This window comes from Gallus gallus, chromosome 34 (genome assembly GCF_016699485.2).
Source record: "Gallus gallus isolate bGalGal1 chromosome 34, bGalGal1.mat.broiler.GRCg7b, whole genome shotgun sequence".
Classification (NCBI taxonomy): domain Eukaryota; kingdom Metazoa; phylum Chordata; class Aves; order Galliformes; family Phasianidae; genus Gallus; species Gallus gallus.
Genome location: NC_052565.1, coordinates 1,339,431 through 1,356,435, shown reverse-complemented (window position 1 = coordinate 1,356,435; position 17,005 = coordinate 1,339,431). Strand labels below are relative to the sequence as shown.

The following is a 17,005-nucleotide window of genomic DNA, read 5'->3' as shown; positions in this document are numbered from 1 at the left end:
ACGTGGGGACGCGGGGAGTCCCATAGGGATGTGGGGTCACTTGGGGTCATAAGGGGTGATGTGGGGTCACTTGGGGTCATAGGGCCCCCCCGGAGCCGCGGGGATCCCCAACCCCGCAGTCGGCGCTGCCCCAGAAAGTATGGAGTCCATAAAAGCTGCGCAATCTTTATGGAGCCGCTTTCACGCTTTTCACTTTCAGGGGCCATAAAGTGGTGACCTTCGTGCCGGCGGCGGCACGGCTGCATCCAGGGATGGCCACGGGGTGACACTGCCGGGGGGTGACAGTGCCGGGGGGTCATGGACACATGGGGGGGTGATGCTGCCAGGGGGTGATGGAGACGTGAGGGGGGGGGAATGGAGACATGGGGGGGATGGGGCCATGGGGGGCGGGGGATGGAGTCAGGGGGGTGATGAAGACATGAGGGGGGGGGATGGAGACATGGGGGTGATGGTGCCATGGGGGTGGCGCTGTCATGGGGTGATGGGGCCATGGGGTGACAGTGCCGGGGGGGTGATGGGGCCATGGAGGGGATGGAGCCATGGGATGGATGGAGCCATGGGGGTGACGGAGCCGGGGGGGATGGAGACATAGGGGTGAGGGAGACACAGGGTGACAGTGCCATGGGAGTGATAGAGCCATGGGGGTGATGCTGTCATGTGGTGACAGTGCTGGGGGGGGGGGGGTGATAGGGCCATGGGAGGGGGGGGTAGGACCATGGGGTGATGGAGACACGGAGGTGATGGCACCAGGGGGGGGATGGAGCCGTGGGGGGGGGTGATGGTGCCAGAGGGTGATGGAGCCATGGAGGCAACAGTGCCATGGAGGTGGGTGATGGAGCCACGGGGGGGGGGGATGGGACCACGGGGCCGTCAGCCCTGCACGGAGACGCGGACGCGGTGCCAGGCGGTGCTCAGCACCCCTCGCAGGTTCCAGATGGGCGCCACGCTGTCGGGCTGCACGTTGTAACTGCTGTCCACCGCTTTGCAAACGATCTCCAGCTCCGTCCCCGCCTCCACCGGCACCGTCAGCTCCCACAGCGCCCACGCCCACGCGCGGCCCGGCGGAGCTTTATCCCCCATCAGCCTCGCCACCTTCCACGTGCGCCCCCCGTCCAGCGACACGTCCACGCGCACCACCTCGCGCCCGCCGCCGCTCCACGCGTAACCCTTCACCGTCAGCTCCCCCGGCGGCACCGCGGCTCCGGGCCGCGGCTGAGTGACGGCCGACTGCACCGGCAGCTCCTGGATGGCGGGCGCCGTGCGGTAATCCACCGTGTCCCAATCCACGCAGGGGGAGAAGCCCTTGTAGTCGTTCTGCTGCCAATGGCTGGGGCTCTCATCGGGGCTCACGGCCACGCGGCGCAGCCACTTAACGCTGCGTGCGCCCACCACGCCGGGCACCACCACGCGGACGGGGAAGCCGTGGTCCCGGGGCAGCTCCGTGCCGTTCATCTCGTAGGCCAGCAGCACGTCGGCGGCGGGGCTGAGAGCGCGGCCGTAAGGGATGGACGCACCGTACGGAGCGCCCCCGGGGTCGGCGTCCAAACCCTCGAAGCAGACGTGCCACTCGCCCTGGAGCTCCTCGGGGAAGCCGGCGTGCAGCAGGACGTCCCGCAGCCTCGCTCCGCCCCACCGCGCCGTGCTGATGGCACCGATGTCCCACGGCAGCCCTTTGACGGGCCGCACGCGGCTCATCTCGGAGCGGCGGTTCCCGGCGCACTGCAGGGTCGCCGTCACTTCGTGTTTGGGGAAGCGGCTCCGCAGCTCGGCCAGGGACAGCGACAGCGTGCGGCCGCCGGGACCGTCCACCCGCAGCCGGTACGAGCTCGGCTCCACCGCCGGCACCGGGAGGTGGTTGCGGGTGAAGAAAAGCTCGTTGGGCGTCAGGAAGCGCTCGGCCAGCAGCTCGGCCGGCGGCTCCGCGTTGAAGGGCTTCTGGCTGTTGACGCGCAGCCCGGGGTGCCGGGGGGGGTCCCCGGCGAAGGGGTCCTGAGCGTCGGGGGCCGCCGGTGCCTCGTCGGGGCTGAGCTCGCCCACTTTGTATTGCTGCAGCAGCTCCAGGACGTGCGGTTCCCCGTGCACCGCATACAGCGCCCAGAAGGGCTCCAGGGCCCCCCCCGCCGCCAGCAGGATCTTGTCGGGCCCCCCCGGGTGCAGCTCCACGAAGTCGGTGACGTCGAACACGTCGGTGCCGTGGGTCACCCAGACGCGTTCTTCGGGGCTCCGGTGCCGCCCCACCTCTTCCCGCGTGTACCGGGGGTACGACGGGGCGGCGGCGGCGTGAGCGGCCTGGGAGGGGGGGGAAGGATGGGGGCTCGGCTCCGTCAGCGGGGACAGCCCGGACCCACCTCCCCCCCGGTGCCCACCCCCCCCCACTCCGCTCCCCACCCGGTGCGCGCTCACCCGTCGCCGCCGTTCTCCGTAGCTCAGCGCCGCGCCGAGGCCGAGCAGCGCCGCCAGCACCGGGACCACCCGCCCGCCGCCCCCCCCCGGGCCCGGACCGCCGGGGGCGATGTCCGTCCGGGAGGAGCCGCGGTGTTGGGAGAGCGGCGGGGGGGGCAGACGGACTCTGCGGAGAGAGCGGCGCTGAGCGGTGCCCGGGGGCGGAGAGAGGCGGGGTGGGGGGAGGAGAGGAGGGGGGGGAAGGGGGTCCCCGCGGGGCGCACCGGAGGCAGTTCTGAGTGTGTTGGGGGGGGGGGGGGGGGGGGGTCCTACCTGCGCCTGGGGACAGCGCGGAGCAGCAGCATAGCGGCGGGACCTGCGGGAGGCAGCGCTCAGAGCGGGGCGGGGGGGTCCACGACGCCACCCCCCCTCACCCCCCCCCCCGCCGCCGGTAACGGATCCCGCCCCCCCCCCCCCCTGCGCACCTGCGTGGCAACCGCGGCGCTGCGCGGGGCCGAAGGCTTTAACGGAGGGGCGAAGGGGCGGGGACAGAGAAGGGGGGGCCACGCCACGCCCCCCCCCCCCCCCCCCCCCCCACCGGCATTGGGGGCGCGCGTTAAAGGGGCCGCGGGCGGAGTTCCCCCACGCGCGACCCTTTCCGGGCGGGGCGCGCCGCCGCCCGCCGTAGCGATAAGCGTTATCGGGGCGCAGCCGGATACGGACACGGCTCCAACTGCCCCCCCCATCCCGGTTCCCCTCCCCTTTCCCCCCCCCCCCCATTACACGGCGCTGTTCCTCATTATTTCTGTAGTTTTTTTTTTTCTCTCTCCGTTCGTTTTCTTTTTTCTTTTTTTTTTTTTTTACTTACATTAAATACATCGGTAAATCAGCAGCTGAGTTCTGTTACCACGATTCGTTATTTCAATGCGATGGAGGAGCTTCCTCAAAGCAAGGAGGAAAAAAAAAAACCAAAACAAACCAAAACCCAAACAAACCCAACCAAACAAATCAGCGGAGACAGAGGGGAAAATGGAGAGGGTCGGGAAAGCTGCAGTGTCCCCCCCTCACTCCCCCCGGGGGGGGGGGGCCGTCCTCGGGCCATGCAGAGGGGTAAAGCAGAGCTGAGGTTTGGATCTCAGCCCCACAGCTGCGATCTGCTCAGCCCCCACTGCGGGGCGTCATGCGGGACCCCCAACCTCCCACAAGAAGAGGGGGCAAAGCCCCCCCCCTCCCCAACCCATACAAAGAAGGGTCCCGGGGAGCCCAGGTGGTTGTTGGGTGCAGGGAGAGGGCAATGGCCTCCGGGCTGCATTGCAGGGCACGGCGCCTGGCAGCAGCCCAAGGGATCCGAGTTCCATCCGGGAAGAGGAGAAAGGAACGAACGCTTTCACCTCCCTCCTCTGCTCCCAACCTCCAGAGCAAACAGGAGCCGAAGGGAAAAGCAAAGAGAGGCAGAACCCCCAACTCGAGCGCCAACCAAAGGCAGGAGGAGGAATGGGGGGGACGAAGTGAGAGCGGGGCTCTGCAAGCCCTGGGATCACAGCACAGGGATTGGGGGGGGGGGGGGGGCAGAGGCAGCTGTTAGGGTCGTCCTGCTGGCTCTGCATCCCCCCCCCCCCACTCTCCCCTCACTAAAGGTTCCCAGGCACTTCCAAACCTTCAGCAAAGAAAAAATAATAAACAAAAGGCCACCAAGGAAGGAAGTGAAGGACACTGCAGCTTTTCCCTCCCGGACAGCCATAGGGAGGAAAAAAATAAAGGGAAAAAAAAGAAAATTACAAAAATAAATCCGTATTTCAACCCCACGTTTTCCCAGAGGTCTCCGGTGCCATCTCAGTCGGTCACACACAAAGCCAACCCCGAGGATGCGCTGCCATCGCGCCACCAGGAGGGGAGACGTGAGCGGGGCTGAGCCCACAGAGCAAAGAGGGAGGTGGAAGAGGGAGAAAGGCAGAGGGAGGAGCTGCGGTTAGGTCGCTATTTGCACTTATAATACAAAGTGAAGAAGAGTTTGTTGGTTTGTTTTCTCTCTCTTTTTTTTTCTCTCTCTCTCTCTCTCTGGAAGTTAAGTCCCCGGCGGATGTAGTTCCATCGCCGTCAGGATGGTGGTCACGGGTGTCTGGTGGTGGTTTTGAAGCATTAAAAAGTGCAGTTAAGAGCTCTCGGGAGGGTTCTGGTTCGGGTGGGTTTCTCGGTGCGCTGTTATGGAGGTGAGGTGTGGTGTGGTGGACGGGGGGGGGTGGAGGTTATATCTTAGCTCTTCCTCGCTCGCAGGCCACTGCCGAAGGCTGCCCTTCAGTTGCTACAACACTGGCTCTTGTTCTGCTGGGTTTGCTCGTGAAGGTCCACGCCTCTGCTCCTCCCTGCTGCACCACTCGTGCTCTGGGGCTCGCTCTTTGGCAGCTTCTTGGCTGGAAGGGGGAGAGAAGCATCAGCGTGGCTGTTTATGGGATGCAGTGCCACGGGGACGGGCACACAGAGCGATGCTGCTGCTCCCAGTGCTGCCCCAAGGAGGGGGAAGAGCTCCCCTGAGCCCCCCACCACGCTCATAAGGCATCAGCTCCACACTGCACAGCCCTGCAGGGCAGGACCCCCCCCCAAACCCCAGCCCACTCTGCAGGACCCCCCACCCTACACTGCAGGACCCTCCAACCCCACTGCACCCTGCAGGACCCCACACCCCAGCCCACCCTACCCTGCATGACCCCCAACCCACCCCAACCTACCCTGCATGACCCCCAGCCCCACCCCCAACCTACCCTGCAGGACCCCCAGCCCCACCCCCAACCTACCCTGCAGGACCCCCAGCCCCACCCCCAACCTACCCTGCAGGACCCCCAGCCCCACCCCAGCCCACCCTGCAGGACCCCCAACCCCCACCCCAGCCCACCCTGCAGGACCCCCAACCCCCACCCCACCCTACCCTGCAGGACCCTCCCCCCCCCACCCGCAGCCTCACCGATGGCCAGGAAGAGGTCGTTCACATTCATCGCTGTCTTGGCCGACGTCTCCATGAACAATAGGCTGTTGTCATCTGCGTAAGCCTGTGCCTCCTGGAAGAGAGCACCCAGGTGAGGGTCCAGCAGCCACGGGGAGGCTGTGGGGTGGGCACTGGGGCTGACACTTACTTCGTACTCCACCATACGTTTGCTGGCCAGGTCGGCTTTGTTGCCCGCGAGCGCAATGACGATGCTGGGGCTGGCTTGTCTCTGCAGCTCTTTCACCCATGTTTTTGCCCGTGCAAATGTTTCCTGGGAGCAGAGGGGGGGGGGGAGAAGTGAGGTTACCACCAGGTGAGCACCCCAAATGGACCCCTCCCCCACCACGGGGGCAAACGTGCTCCGAGGACCTCACCTGGTTGGTGATATCGTAGACCACGATGGCAGCCTGTGCCCCCCGGTAGTACATGGGGGCCAGACTGTGGTATCGCTCCTGGCCTGCTGTGTCCCAGATCTCAAACTTCACCGTTGTGTCGTCCAGGCAGACAGACTGTGTGAGGAACGCCGCTGCCGGGAGGGAGGAGGCTGTGAGCATCAGACTGCTGCCCCCACGCGCTCTGCCCACGACCACCCAGCCCCGCGGGGATGGCATTTACAGCAGAGTGAAGCTGGCACAAGGCAAAAAATGGAGATGGCAGCTGCAGGAGCTCTGCTCCCAGGCACTGGTGCACCCTGCAGGCAGTGCCCCCTCACCGACTCACCCCCGATGGTGCTCTCCTGGTACTCGTGGAACTGCCCCTTGACGAAGCGCAGCACCAGGCTGGATTTCCCCACCGCTGACTCGCCCAGCAGCACCAGCTTGAACTGACAGATTTTGCTGGCTTGGGACTGCCCATTCGGCCTGGCGGCTCCTCTGCTGGTCATGGCCGGGCTGCTGCTGGGCTCCTGCCCTGCTGAGCGGACAGCCAGGAAGGCACCGACGCTGGGAGCGCTGGCGTTGGTTCCACCAGGCAGTCCTGGAAGGGGAGGAAAGCAGTTGGGCCACTGCGTGCTGCAGCCAGTAAATCCCTTCAGCCAAACGCACACCACTCAGTAGAGGGCCTGGAGGGCACAGGCACCCCTGGGCGCACAACAAGGACCTGACTGCTCTGCTTGCAGAGCTCCAGAGAGATTCCCAGGAGCTGGATGAGAAAGGCTGACCCACAAGTGATGCCCAGGGGAGGCAGCACCCCTGCCAGGACAAGGCTGAGCCTCCCGTCCTGGGCTGCTCCTGTTTGCGCCACACAGCACAGATTCCTCAGCTGCTTCACCTCTCCCCGCCCAGAGGAGGAGCTGGGAACCAACTCCACAGCTCAGCCTCCAAGTTCCTCAGCCTGAGTTTTTTTTCCCCCTGCTTTCTGCTTTCCCTCAGCACGCACTCAGAGCAGGCAGGACAGCGCATCCCATCCGCACCAGCAGCTCCTTTGGCCACAGGGAACACTGATGGGTCACCGTGCAGCCCGAGTCCTTCACCTCCCACGCTGGGACAGCGGGGTTTGTGTGCTTTTCGAGCTAATCTCATTCATTTTATTTTATTTTTTTTAAAGGCTCATCTCCCATGCATGGGCTGAGCCGGCTGTAGGACACAAACGGGTACTGGAGCACAGCCAACAGGGAAGGCTATCAGTGCCTGCGCCCCCACGCACGGCTGCAAACGAAGCGCTTTTGCACAGCGCTGAATCCGTACCTTCAGCCCACCCAGGGGCCTCACAGCCCCCAGAACCCACAGCCCCATTGGGCCCACCCCTTTGGGGGGGGGGGGGTTCTACTTCACCTTTGCACTTCCACTTGCATTATGGTGTGGTGCAGCACACACACCCTACAGGCCCCCCCCCCAGCCCCGGGACCACCGGCTGTTCCTATTACACTGAACCCCTCACCTGCAGCAGCAGCTGAGCTGAACTACACACACACACACACCTCCTCCCACCACACCTTCACATCACAGCCAGCAGTGCTCACTAAGCGTGACTCAAGGTGTGAAGCAGAGAGCTCCGTATGCACACGTAGGACCATAAACCCCCAGCAGGCACCGACCACGGGGCACTGTGGTGCACAGAGCTTCCCCCAGCACAGAGCACACAGCTGCAGCAGCGACAGCTCCGCATCGCACGGGCTATTTTGGGAGGGAATGCCTCACTGCCCCTCCATCATAGGACCCCACCCCGACACTACGAGGACCCGCAGCCCCCCGGGAGCACCGCGGCCAGCAGCCACACAGCGCAGCATTGCAACAGCCTCCAGGGCCAACTGCTTTCCTGTTACCAGGCGGACTTCTCCTATGTCCCAACCGCACTCACGCCACCACCGAGGCGGCTGCGGGACCGGCAACCTCCGTGACAACGAGGGGATCCTTTACAGAGCCCGCACTGCCCGGTCCCGGTGCGTTCTTCACCTCGGGCAGCTCTGCCGGATGCAGCACCGATTCCCTTCGGCTCAGCCGGGACGGTCGCACTCTCTCGGCCCTCACCGGACCGCCGGGTGCCGCCTGCTCGGGGTCCCCGGGGTGGGTGCGGGGGGGAGGCCCGGGGGCGGCTCGCGCGGGCGCCAACACCGGGAGTTCGCTCTCCCCCCCCCGCGGCGGCAGCGCTCCCGGTTCCCCGCCGGTGCGTCGGAGCGGGCGGAGCCGCAGGGAGATCGGTATGGGGGAGAACCGGAGGGATTCGGCTCAGTACCGAGGAGCCCCTGCGGATACCGAAGGAACAGAACCGGGCCCAGCGGCCGCTCGGCCCCGAGCTCGGCCCGCGGGACTCCGGCACCCCACGGCTCTCCCCGGGCGCTCGGCGCACCGCGACACAGCGGACCCGGTCCCCGCCCCAGGCCGGGCCCAATCCCAGGCCCAGGCCAGACCCGGTTGCTCCGGCCCCTCTGGGCGAGCCCGGCCCGGCTCAAAAGCCTGCACGCGCGGGAGGCGGCCCGGGACCCGGCCCATCGCTCGGCCCCGTCTGCAGACGCCGCCCCGGCCCCGGTACCTGCGGCCCCGGCCTCCCGCTGCGGCCCGAGCACACAAACAGCGCCTCAGCCCAGCCCTCCTCTCGCGGGCGGGATTAAGGCGCGGCTCCGCCAATGGGCGACGCGCGACGGGGCGGCGGGCACGCCTCTTCCGGTCCGCACCGCCAATGGGAGTGGCGGGCTGTGCGTCATCTCCCCCGCCCCGCGCGAGGCAGCCTATGGAAGGCGGCGATTGGACGGATGGGCAGCGCGGCGCCGCCAATGGGAGTAGGGGAACAGTGAACAGCAGGGGACAGCAAGAACGCCGCGGGGAGGCGGGAGCGGAGGTGAATGACGGAGCACTTGGCCAGTGGGAAGCGTCGCCGCTGAGGGGGCGGCACCGGCAACGAATAAGGTGACTGAAGGGGGCGGACCCCCGCAGCAGCAGTGACCAATCACAGGGCAGAGGAGGCCCAGCCCGGCCAACCCACGGCTGGCGGCGCGATGAGTGACGAAGCGCAGGGCGGTGCCTCGCGGCCATTCACGGGCCATGTTGCCCATGACTGACAGACAGCCCGTGGGGCTGCGGGGAGAGGGCCGATCGCGCGAGGGCCGCCGGGAGCCGCGACCTTTGACCCCCAGTGGCTCTCCCTCGCCTTAACGCTGTGGCCCTCGGCGGGGGCGGAGCTAAGCCTGGCCAATAGCAGCGCTCTACAGCGTCAGGGGGCGGAGCCTACAGGGACCGGGGCCTTACACGGACCCTATGGGCGTGGATGGACTATGGGGGCATGAATGGGGGCCACTGGGACGTGGTGCCACATATGGACCGTATAGGGACTATGGGACACATATGGGCTCTACGGGGGCCACGTGACGTGTACAGGTGCTGTAAAGAGATAGGACACATGTGGGCCCTACAGGTACTTCAAGGCATGTATAGGGCCCCATAAGGGCCTGGGGGCAGGCAGAGGGGGGCCCTATGGTCACAGGGGCCCTACAGACACACAGGATGGGGCTGTGGGGGCGGCAGGCAGGCGACAGAGGACAGACTGCCCCACCCCCCTCCCCCAAGCGATGGAGGGGGCTCATAAGGGGGCAGACACCCACACTCTCCCCACATCCCAGAGGCGCTGCTGGGCAGGAGCTGCACAAAAGAGCTTTAAATGTCAACTACAAAATGGCCAAGAAGTTACAAAAGTCAGCGAGGAAAAGCCCGCGGGGGGGGAGGGGAAGAGGTGGACCCCCACTGCCACCCCGGGGACGGAGCAGAGGGGGACAGAGGGAGGGGGAATGCTCTGCCCCCCCCCATAACCCCCCCCACCTCACCCCCAGCTGTAAGTGCCGAGAGCCCAGGCAAGGGGGGGGGGGGGGCCCTGCCCCGAGCAGTCCTGGGGGCCGGGGTGGGGGGGGGGGTCCCACTCCGTGCTTGCGCTGTCCTCATCCAACGTGCCCACCCCCCACCTCAGTGCTCACAGGCGCAGGTGGGGGACAGCCCTGGTGACGTCGCGGAAGAAGGGGTGGCTCAGCGCTGCCTTGGCCGAGATGCGCTTGTTGGGATCGTAGTGCAGCATTTGCTGAGGAGAGGGAGAAGAGAGGATGGTGAGGGGGTGTGGGGGGGGGGGCTCCTCACTGCATATCCCCTCCCTGCCCTCCTCCCCCCTTCCAGCCCTGTGCTCACAGCCAGCAGCTTGCGGCCCTCCTCATCCAGCGGCGGCACCACCTTGCCCAGATCCTGCCGGGCCCATTTGGGGAAGCTGGGCTTGTAGTCGGGCAGCGCGGTGACGCCGGGCCAGGCGGCCTCATCCGGTGTCCCCAACGTGCGGAAGATACGGAAGAGCTGATCGATCTCCGAATCCCCGGGGAAGAGCGCGCGCCGCGTCACCTGCACGTGGTGGTGGCACCGGGATCAAACGGCCCCGACCCCGCGTGACCGCCCCGTGATGCCAGGTCTGGGCTGGGGGCTCACATGATGCTCCCCCACACCCCCTCCCCTCCCCCCCCCCCCCCAGCACCCACAGAGCTCCTTTGTGTCTCAGTGCCTGCGGGTCGGCCCCGTGCACAGTGACGTCAGGGCTGAGACAGCGGGATGGGGGCAAAGCAGGGCACGTGCTGGGTGTCCCCCGAGTGTGATCACAGTGCCCTTTGGTGTCCCCCCCAGGGCACGTCCTTGGTGACCTCAGAACGTGACCGCAGTGTGTCCTCTCAGTGTGCCCGGGGCACGTCCTTGGTGGCATCCCCAGGATATCCCCAGTGTATCCCAAAGGTGTCAGCAGGGCAGGTCCTTTGTGTCCCCAGGGTATCAGCACGGCATCCCCTATGGTGTTTCCCAGGGCAGGTCCTTAGGGTCCCCAGAATACAACCACCGTGTCCCCTTGGTGTCCTCAGGGCAACCCCACAGTGCCTCCAGAGCACCCCTCAGTGACCCCAGGTGCCTCTTGGAGTAGCAGCTGCTCTCCCAGGGGGACGCAGCCCCCCCCCCCCCCCCTCCTCCATCCCCCTCCCCCTGCTCACCATCTCAGCAAAAATGCAGCCCAGGCTCCAGATGTCCACAGCAGTCGAATAGTACTTGCAGCCCAGCAGGATCTCAGGCGCACGGTACCACAACGTCACCACCTGTGGGTTGGGGGGCAGACGTTGGGCACAGGGCCTTCCCCACTGCCCACAGCCCCCCATCCCCACACTCACCTCGTGCGTGTAGGTGCGCACGGGCACCCCAAAGGCGCGGGCCAGCCCGAAGTCAGCCAGCTTGATGGCACCGTCGGCGTTGATGAGGAGGTTCTGGGGTTTGAGGTCACGGTGCAGCACGCGGTGTGCGTGGCAGAAGGCCAGGCCTTGCAGCAGCTGGAACAGGTAGCTCTGCGGGGATAGGACGGGAGGGGTGGGGGTCAGCATTGCCCCGTGCCCCCCCGCCACCCCCTCCCCGACCCACCTTGATGAGGGGCAGCGCGATGCCGCCCAGGGATGATGCATCCATGAACTTCTTCAGGTCCTGGTGCAGGAACTCAAAGACCAGGTAGAGCTTGTTCTCCGTGTGGATCACGTCCAGCAGTCTGGAGGAGGGGTGGCCTGGCTGATAGAAGCCCCCCACCCCACCCAGTGCATCCAGACCCTCCGCAGCTTCCAGACCCCCCTGCAGCCCCCAGACCCCTCTACAGCTCCTGGACCCCCCCCACAGCCTCCAGACCCTCTGCATTCCCCGGACACCCCCGCAGCCCCCCGATACCCCCACAGCCCCCGGATCTTCTGTAGCTCTCAATCCCCCCCCCCAGCCCCTCAGGCCTTCTGCAGCCCCCAAACACCCCTGCAGCCCCTGGACCCCCCCAACCAAACCTCCCCACACAGCAGGCTGCCAGCACAGTGTTCCCACAGATGTTCCGTGACCTTCTCCATGCTCCCCACCCCCCCGGTGCCCCCCCTCACTTGACGATGTTGGGGTGGTTGAGCTCCTTCAGCAGCGAGATCTCGCGGATGGCCGTGCTGGGGACGCCCTCGGTCTCCCTGGGGGAGGAACGGGTTGAGCCCTTCCCGGTGCCCCTCCGTGCCCCCCCGGTGCCCCCCGGAGCCCTCCGCCCGCTCACGTGTCCAGCCGGATCTTCTTCAGCGCCACCACCTCGCCCGTGACCTTGTTCCGGGCCTTGTACACGACGCCGTAGGTGCCCTCCCCGATCTTCTCCACCTTCTGGAAGTTCTCCATTGGGTGGGGGGGCGGCCCCGGGCGGGGGGGCGCGGCCCGGGGGTGGGGTGTCCCGGGGTCCCGGGCCGGGCACGGAGCGATCGCGGCCGCCGCTTTCCCCCGGCGCGCCACAACCCCGGGGCCCCGCCCGCGCCGCTTCCCGCCGGCCGCTGGCCACGCCCCCCGCGCCGTCCCATTGGCTGAGCCGGCGGCCAGGCGGGGGGCGGCGCGGGAGATCCCTTAAAGCGACAGGCGCGGGGCGGGCGCTGCTCGGCCCACGCGTGGAGCGTTCGGGGGTGCTGCGGCCGCGTCCCCGCGTCCCTTCTTTCCCCGGGACACCGGCAGCAGAGCAGCCGCCGTGGCTGCGGTACAGGCCCTGAGCCCGGGTTGTTATCAGGCTGCCCACGGTGCTGTGGACACAGTGCTACACGCGGTGTTCCCAGGCAAACGGTCCCATGGACGCCCTCCCCACGGTCACACTGTCATACACGCAGACCCACGCACAGGGTCCCCACAGCCACGGTGTTACGCACATGGCCTCACAAACGTTGTGTCACACACGCAGTCCCATGCACAGGGTTCCCATGCACACGAGTGCTGCACTTTATGGCCCTATTTGCTCATCCTGCCAGCCACAGCCACCAGTGCTGACGTGGGCTGGAGCCAGCTGGGGGCCTGCAGTGCCGTGATGCAGCTGGGGGTCCCTGGGTGGGCGCAGTATGGGGGCCCCCACGTGAATGCGCCCCATCCCAAGGGAGGTTCCAGGGTCACATCCATAACACAGCTCCCTGCAGCACCCAGCGCGTGGAGCAGGCACTGCTGCGCTGTGAGCGGGGAGCAGTGGCTGTGCTGAGACCCTCACGGAGGTCTCACACACCCCAGAACCCCGCGGCTACCAGCTGAGCTAGGGGAGCGTGTGACCGTACCCATGTGCGCGCACACATGCCCACACGTGCACGCACGTGCCCACCCGCAGGCCCTCCCCGGGGCCGTCCCGCGGGGTGGGGCTATGTAAAGAGGGTCCCTTCTTATCCCCCCGCAGCCGCTGCCTTCGCCTCTCCCGGAGCCGGAGCGCAGGAAGCATGCGGTTGCACGGGGCCATCGTGCTGCTGGCGGCACTGCTGGCCCTGGTCACGGCACAGCAGCGTAAGTGGGGCTGTGGGGGGGGTCTTCAGGCACCCGGGGTGCGCGGGAGGTGGTCCTGGCTGTGAGCTGCCCGTGGGCTCCGTGGGGCAGCCGTGGGTTTCCCGTGGGACCCCATACGGGGATGGGTTGGGGGGGGGGGTGGCATTGGGCCTCCCGGAGCAGAATTGGCCCCAGGGTGGGCTGTGGGGTGGGTGTGGGCCCCCCCAGCACCGGGCTCAGCCCATCCCTTGGCATGGGGCGTCCGCAGTACAAGGAGGGATCAGCGTCTCCATTGCTTTGTGCAGACGGGGACCCCACGGGGACCCCATCCCTCTGTGCACAGGCGATGCCACGGGGACCCCGTGGGGACCGCGTGCCGCAGCCAGTGGGGCAGAGAAGGGACGCGGGGGGAGCGCTCACCCCATCCAGCCCCGCGCTGCAGCTCAGCTGAGCGTCACATGAAAGAGCTTTGGGCAGCGCCATGTGATGGGCTTTGCCCCACACCACAGCCTGAGCCCATCACGTGGCCGTGGGGCTGCGCAGGGGGTCTCAGCGCGGTGCCATCGCATCCCCGTCCCTTATCCCGCAGGAGGCGGTGGCCGGAGCCGCGGTGGCGTTAAGGGCTCGGCGTGGGGTGGCCGCCCGGCGCCGTTCCGGAGCTGGGATACAGCGCGGTACCGCCCATGGCAGGAGGGGACGGCGCGGCAGAACGACTGCTGGAGAGGTGAGCGCGGGGACACACAGACCTGGGGACAGACGGCTGCGACGCCGCTCCCTGAGCCTGGCTGTCCCCGTGCCTGGCAGGCGGCGACGTCACCTTCGACATCAGCAACGATGCTCCCACCCTGGTGGGCGCCAGGGCCACCTTCTCCATCGCTCTGCGCTTCCCCGGCACGCAGACGGTGCTGCCCGACGGCCGCGTGGTGTGGAGCCAGAACTGCACCGTCAATGGTGGGCACGGCTGGGGGCACAGCTGGAGGCACAGCTGGAGGCTCGGCTGGGGACACAGCTGGGGACACAGCTGGAGGCTCAGCGGTGCCTCGCTCGTGCCCCCTGCAGGCACCCGCATGCTACAGGGGGACCCGGTGTACCCAGAGCAGCTGGCCGAGGGCTCGGATGGAGTCTTCCCCGACGGGCAGCCCTTTCCCCGCAGCGCCTGGGGCAAACGTGGGAGATTTGTCTACGTGTGGTGGACGTGGGGTGAGGACGGCTCCGTGCTGCGTTCCCAGCGCTGCTGGGCCGTCCCCGTGCCTGACTGCGGTGTCCCCGCAGGGCGCTACTGGCAGGTGGTGGACGGAGCGACGTCGCAGCTGACGGTGGGGACAGACGGGGTGGCCCTGGGCTCCTACACCATGGAGGTGGTGGTTTATCACTACCGCGGCCGCCAGAGGTTCATCCCCATCGGCCACGCCAGCACGCAGTTCAGCATCACCGGTAGGCAGCGGTGGGGCGGATGGGCTGGCAGAGGGCACGGTGTCCCCATGCTGACGTCCCCGTGTCCCCATACTGACATCCCCGTGTCCCCGTGCTGATGATGTCCCCACGTCCCCCAGACCAGGTGCCCATTGCGGTGGATGTGACACAGCTGGAGGTGGCAGCGGGGGACGGCGGGAGCTTCGTGCGCAACCGCCCCGTGGCCTTCAACGTGAGGCTGCACGACCCCAGCCATTACCTGCGTGATGCTGACATCTCCTATTCGTGGGACTTCGGGGACCAGAGCGGCACACTCATCTCCCGCAGCCCCACCGTCACCCACACCTACCTGCAGGCTGGTTCCTTTGCTGCCCGCCTGGTGCTGCAGGCAGCCATCCCGCTCAGCTCCTGCGGCACCTCCGCACCCCCTGTTGTGGACCCCACCACTGGGCCGGTGCCCTCCTTGGGACCCACGGCCACACAGCCTGTGGGACCCACCGGATCCGGCACTGCCACGGCACCCAGCAACCTCACGGGATCCGGTACTGCTGCAGCACCCGGAACCACTGCAGCACCCAGAGCCTCCGGGGCACCAGCAGAACCCACGGGGGTCTCAGTGGCTGTGCTATCAGACAGCGCTGCCACTGAGCCCCTCCCCGACCCCGTGCTCAGCACCGCAGTGGCCGATGCAGCAGCCGGTACAGACCCCACTGCAGACCCCCTGCCCCCCACCTCAGTGTCCTCAGGTGGTGATGCTCCGGGCACTGTGGCCCCCACAGCAGTGGAGGGAAGCGTGGCAGCAGGTGGGTGTTGCTCCCACGGGGCAGAAGGGGGTGGGCTTTGGCCTGGGGGGTCCTGCAAGGGGATGGTTGGGTCCCTCCGTACCTATTCCCAGCTGCTTCTTTGCGTGGGGCTGCTGCAGGTGTGGGGACAGCGGAGGATGTGGCCGCAGCCACCCCTGGAGCCACTGCTGCGGACGTGGCTGTGGATACAGCTGGAGCCACGGATGGGGATGCAGTTGGACCCACAGCTGCAGCTACAGCTGAATCCATAGCAGATCCCACAGCTGGAGCCACGGATGGGGATGCAGTTGGAGCTACAGCTGAATCCATAGCAGATCCCACAGCTGGAGCCACGGATGGGGACGCAGTTGGACCCACAGCTGCAGCTACAGCTGAATCCATAGCAGATCCCACAGCTGGAGCCACAGCTGTATCTTCTGGCAGTGCCACAGCTGGAGCCACAGCGGAGCCGCTGCTGCTGGTGAAGCGCCAGGCGCCCGAGGCTGAGCCCACCGGCTGCGTCCTGTACCGCTATGGCACCTTCTCCACTGAGCTCAACATCGTCCGTGAGCACCGGGCTGAGGGGCCGGGGAGGGGGTCCAGAGTGGGGTCCAGGGAGGGGAGGGGGGTTCCAGCCTTCTTCTGACACCCCATCCCCTCACAGAGGGCATCGAGAGCGTGGCCATCGTGCAGGTGGTGCCCGCGGCGCCCGAGGGCAGCGGGAACAGCGTGGAGCTGACGGTGACATGCGAGGGGAGGTGAGGACCCCGCTGGGCACGGTGCAACAGAGATGGGAGCAGATGGGGGACAGTGCCTGGGGTTGGGGCCAGAGTGGGGCCGTGGGGTTGGGGCTGTGGGGTTGGGGCCAGCTGGGAGACCGTAGGCTGGAGCCGGGCAGGAACTGCTGGAGCTGGGGATGGCGAAGGGGGTCCTGGGGAGCGCACTGACCCCCCCCCCCCACACACAGCCTTCCGGAGGAGGTGTGCACCGTGGTGGCGGACGCCGAGTGCCGCACAGCGCAGATGCAGACGTGCTCAGCCGTGGCGCCGGCGCCGGGCTGCCAGCTGGTGCTGCGCCAGGACTTCAACCAGTCCGGCCTCTACTGCCTCAACGTCTCGTTGGCCAACGGCAACGGCTTGGCTGTGGCCAGCACCCACGTGGCTGTCGGAGGTGGGAGAGGGATGGGCTGAATGGGGGGGGGGGGGGGGGGATGGGGAGATGTGGGGGTGCTGAGCTGCCTCTGCCCCCCCCCAGGAGCATCCCCAGCCGCCAGTGGCACCACGCTCACCGTGGGGCTGCTCTGGGCACCGCTCATCGCCGCTGCTCTGGGCACCGCTGCCTACACCTACCGGTGAGCGGGTGGGGGGGACTGGGATATGGGAGGAGGGGGGATGGGGGGAGACACGGGGAGAACACAGCACTCACCCCCTCCCCACTCTGCTTGCAGCCGTGTGAAGTACAGCCCGCTGCTGCCCACAGCCCCCACGGCCCCCCGGCCCCACAGCTGGCTGCCCCCCGGTGCTACCCTGCGTTTGCTGCTGCGCCAGGCTTTTGGGGGGGCTCCCAGTGGAGAAAGCAGCCCCCTGCTGCGTGCCAACGCTGTCTAGGGGGGGGGGGTCTGTATCCCACCCCCCGGTACCATGCCCCCCACCTGGCCCGAGCCCCCAGGAACCGGGGGGGATGTGTGTACCGGCTGCTAATAAAGACTCGGCTCAGCTGTG

The 17,005-nt window shown here is 67.2% G+C and overlaps 4 protein-coding genes across 11 annotated transcripts; 1 reads left to right on the top strand and 3 right to left on the bottom strand.

Moving 5' to 3' along the window:
- Positions 1–151: 151 nt before the first annotated feature.
- Positions 152–3,714, bottom strand: SUOX (sulfite oxidase). 2 transcript variants are annotated; one of them, NM_001396676.1, is made up of 4 exons: positions 2,868–3,194; positions 2,716–2,758; positions 2,404–2,569; positions 152–2,289 (listed from the first exon to the last, which is right to left on the bottom strand). In NM_001396676.1, the coding sequence occupies exons 1-4, from the start codon at positions 3,160–3,162 to the stop codon at positions 871–873; spliced, it is 1,923 nt and encodes a 640-aa protein (NP_001383605.1). In that variant the 5' UTR covers positions 3,163–3,194; the 3' UTR covers positions 152–870. The 2 variants fall into 2 exon arrangements, with proteins under 2 accessions (NP_001383605.1, XP_015155798.1); XM_015300312.4 differs by lacking the exons at positions 2,404–2,569; positions 2,868–3,194 and adding an exon at positions 3,251–3,714.
- RAB5B (RAB5B, member RAS oncogene family) lies at positions 3,277–8,403 on the bottom strand. Of its 3 annotated transcripts, none has more exons than XM_046904931.1 (6): positions 7,756–8,403; positions 6,083–6,337; positions 5,737–5,888; positions 5,511–5,633; positions 5,342–5,435; positions 3,277–4,793 (listed from the first exon to the last, which is right to left on the bottom strand). In XM_046904931.1, the coding sequence occupies exons 2-6, from the start codon at positions 6,243–6,245 to the stop codon at positions 4,678–4,680; spliced, it is 648 nt and encodes a 215-aa protein (XP_046760887.1). In that variant the 5' UTR covers positions 6,246–6,337; positions 7,756–8,403; the 3' UTR covers positions 3,277–4,677. The 3 variants fall into 3 exon arrangements, with proteins under 3 accessions (XP_046760887.1, NP_001186777.1, XP_040510650.1); NM_001199848.2 differs by having other exon boundaries at positions 8,333–8,403; XM_040654716.2 differs by lacking the exon at positions 7,756–8,403 and adding an exon at positions 6,461–6,620.
- A 1,033-nt stretch (positions 8,404–9,436) lies between these two features.
- Positions 9,437–12,099, bottom strand: CDK2 (cyclin dependent kinase 2). Its single transcript, NM_001199857.2, has 7 exons — positions 11,870–12,099; positions 11,712–11,789; positions 11,221–11,341; positions 10,977–11,147; positions 10,803–10,904; positions 9,970–10,173; positions 9,437–9,865 (listed from the first exon to the last, which is right to left on the bottom strand). Exons 1-7 carry the CDS (start codon positions 11,983–11,985, stop codon positions 9,761–9,763), a joined length of 897 nt encoding a protein of 298 aa, NP_001186786.1. The 5' UTR covers positions 11,986–12,099; the 3' UTR covers positions 9,437–9,760.
- Positions 12,100–13,019: 920 nt separating this feature from the next.
- On the top strand, positions 13,020–17,005 carry PMEL (premelanosome protein). 5 transcript variants are annotated; one of them, XM_040654747.2, is made up of 12 exons: positions 13,020–13,110; positions 13,679–13,813; positions 13,894–14,040; positions 14,149–14,289; positions 14,362–14,523; positions 14,643–15,305; positions 15,425–15,520; positions 15,653–15,850; positions 15,949–16,042; positions 16,252–16,454; positions 16,539–16,635; positions 16,732–17,005. In XM_040654747.2, exons 1-12 carry the CDS (start codon positions 13,047–13,049, stop codon positions 16,889–16,891), a joined length of 2,160 nt encoding a protein of 719 aa, XP_040510681.1. In that variant the 5' UTR covers positions 13,020–13,046; the 3' UTR covers positions 16,892–17,005. The 5 variants fall into 5 exon arrangements, with proteins under 5 accessions (XP_040510681.1, XP_040510680.1, XP_040510679.1 ...); XM_040654746.2 differs by having other exon boundaries at positions 15,425–15,526; positions 15,659–15,850; XM_040654745.2 differs by having other exon boundaries at positions 15,425–15,559; positions 15,692–15,850.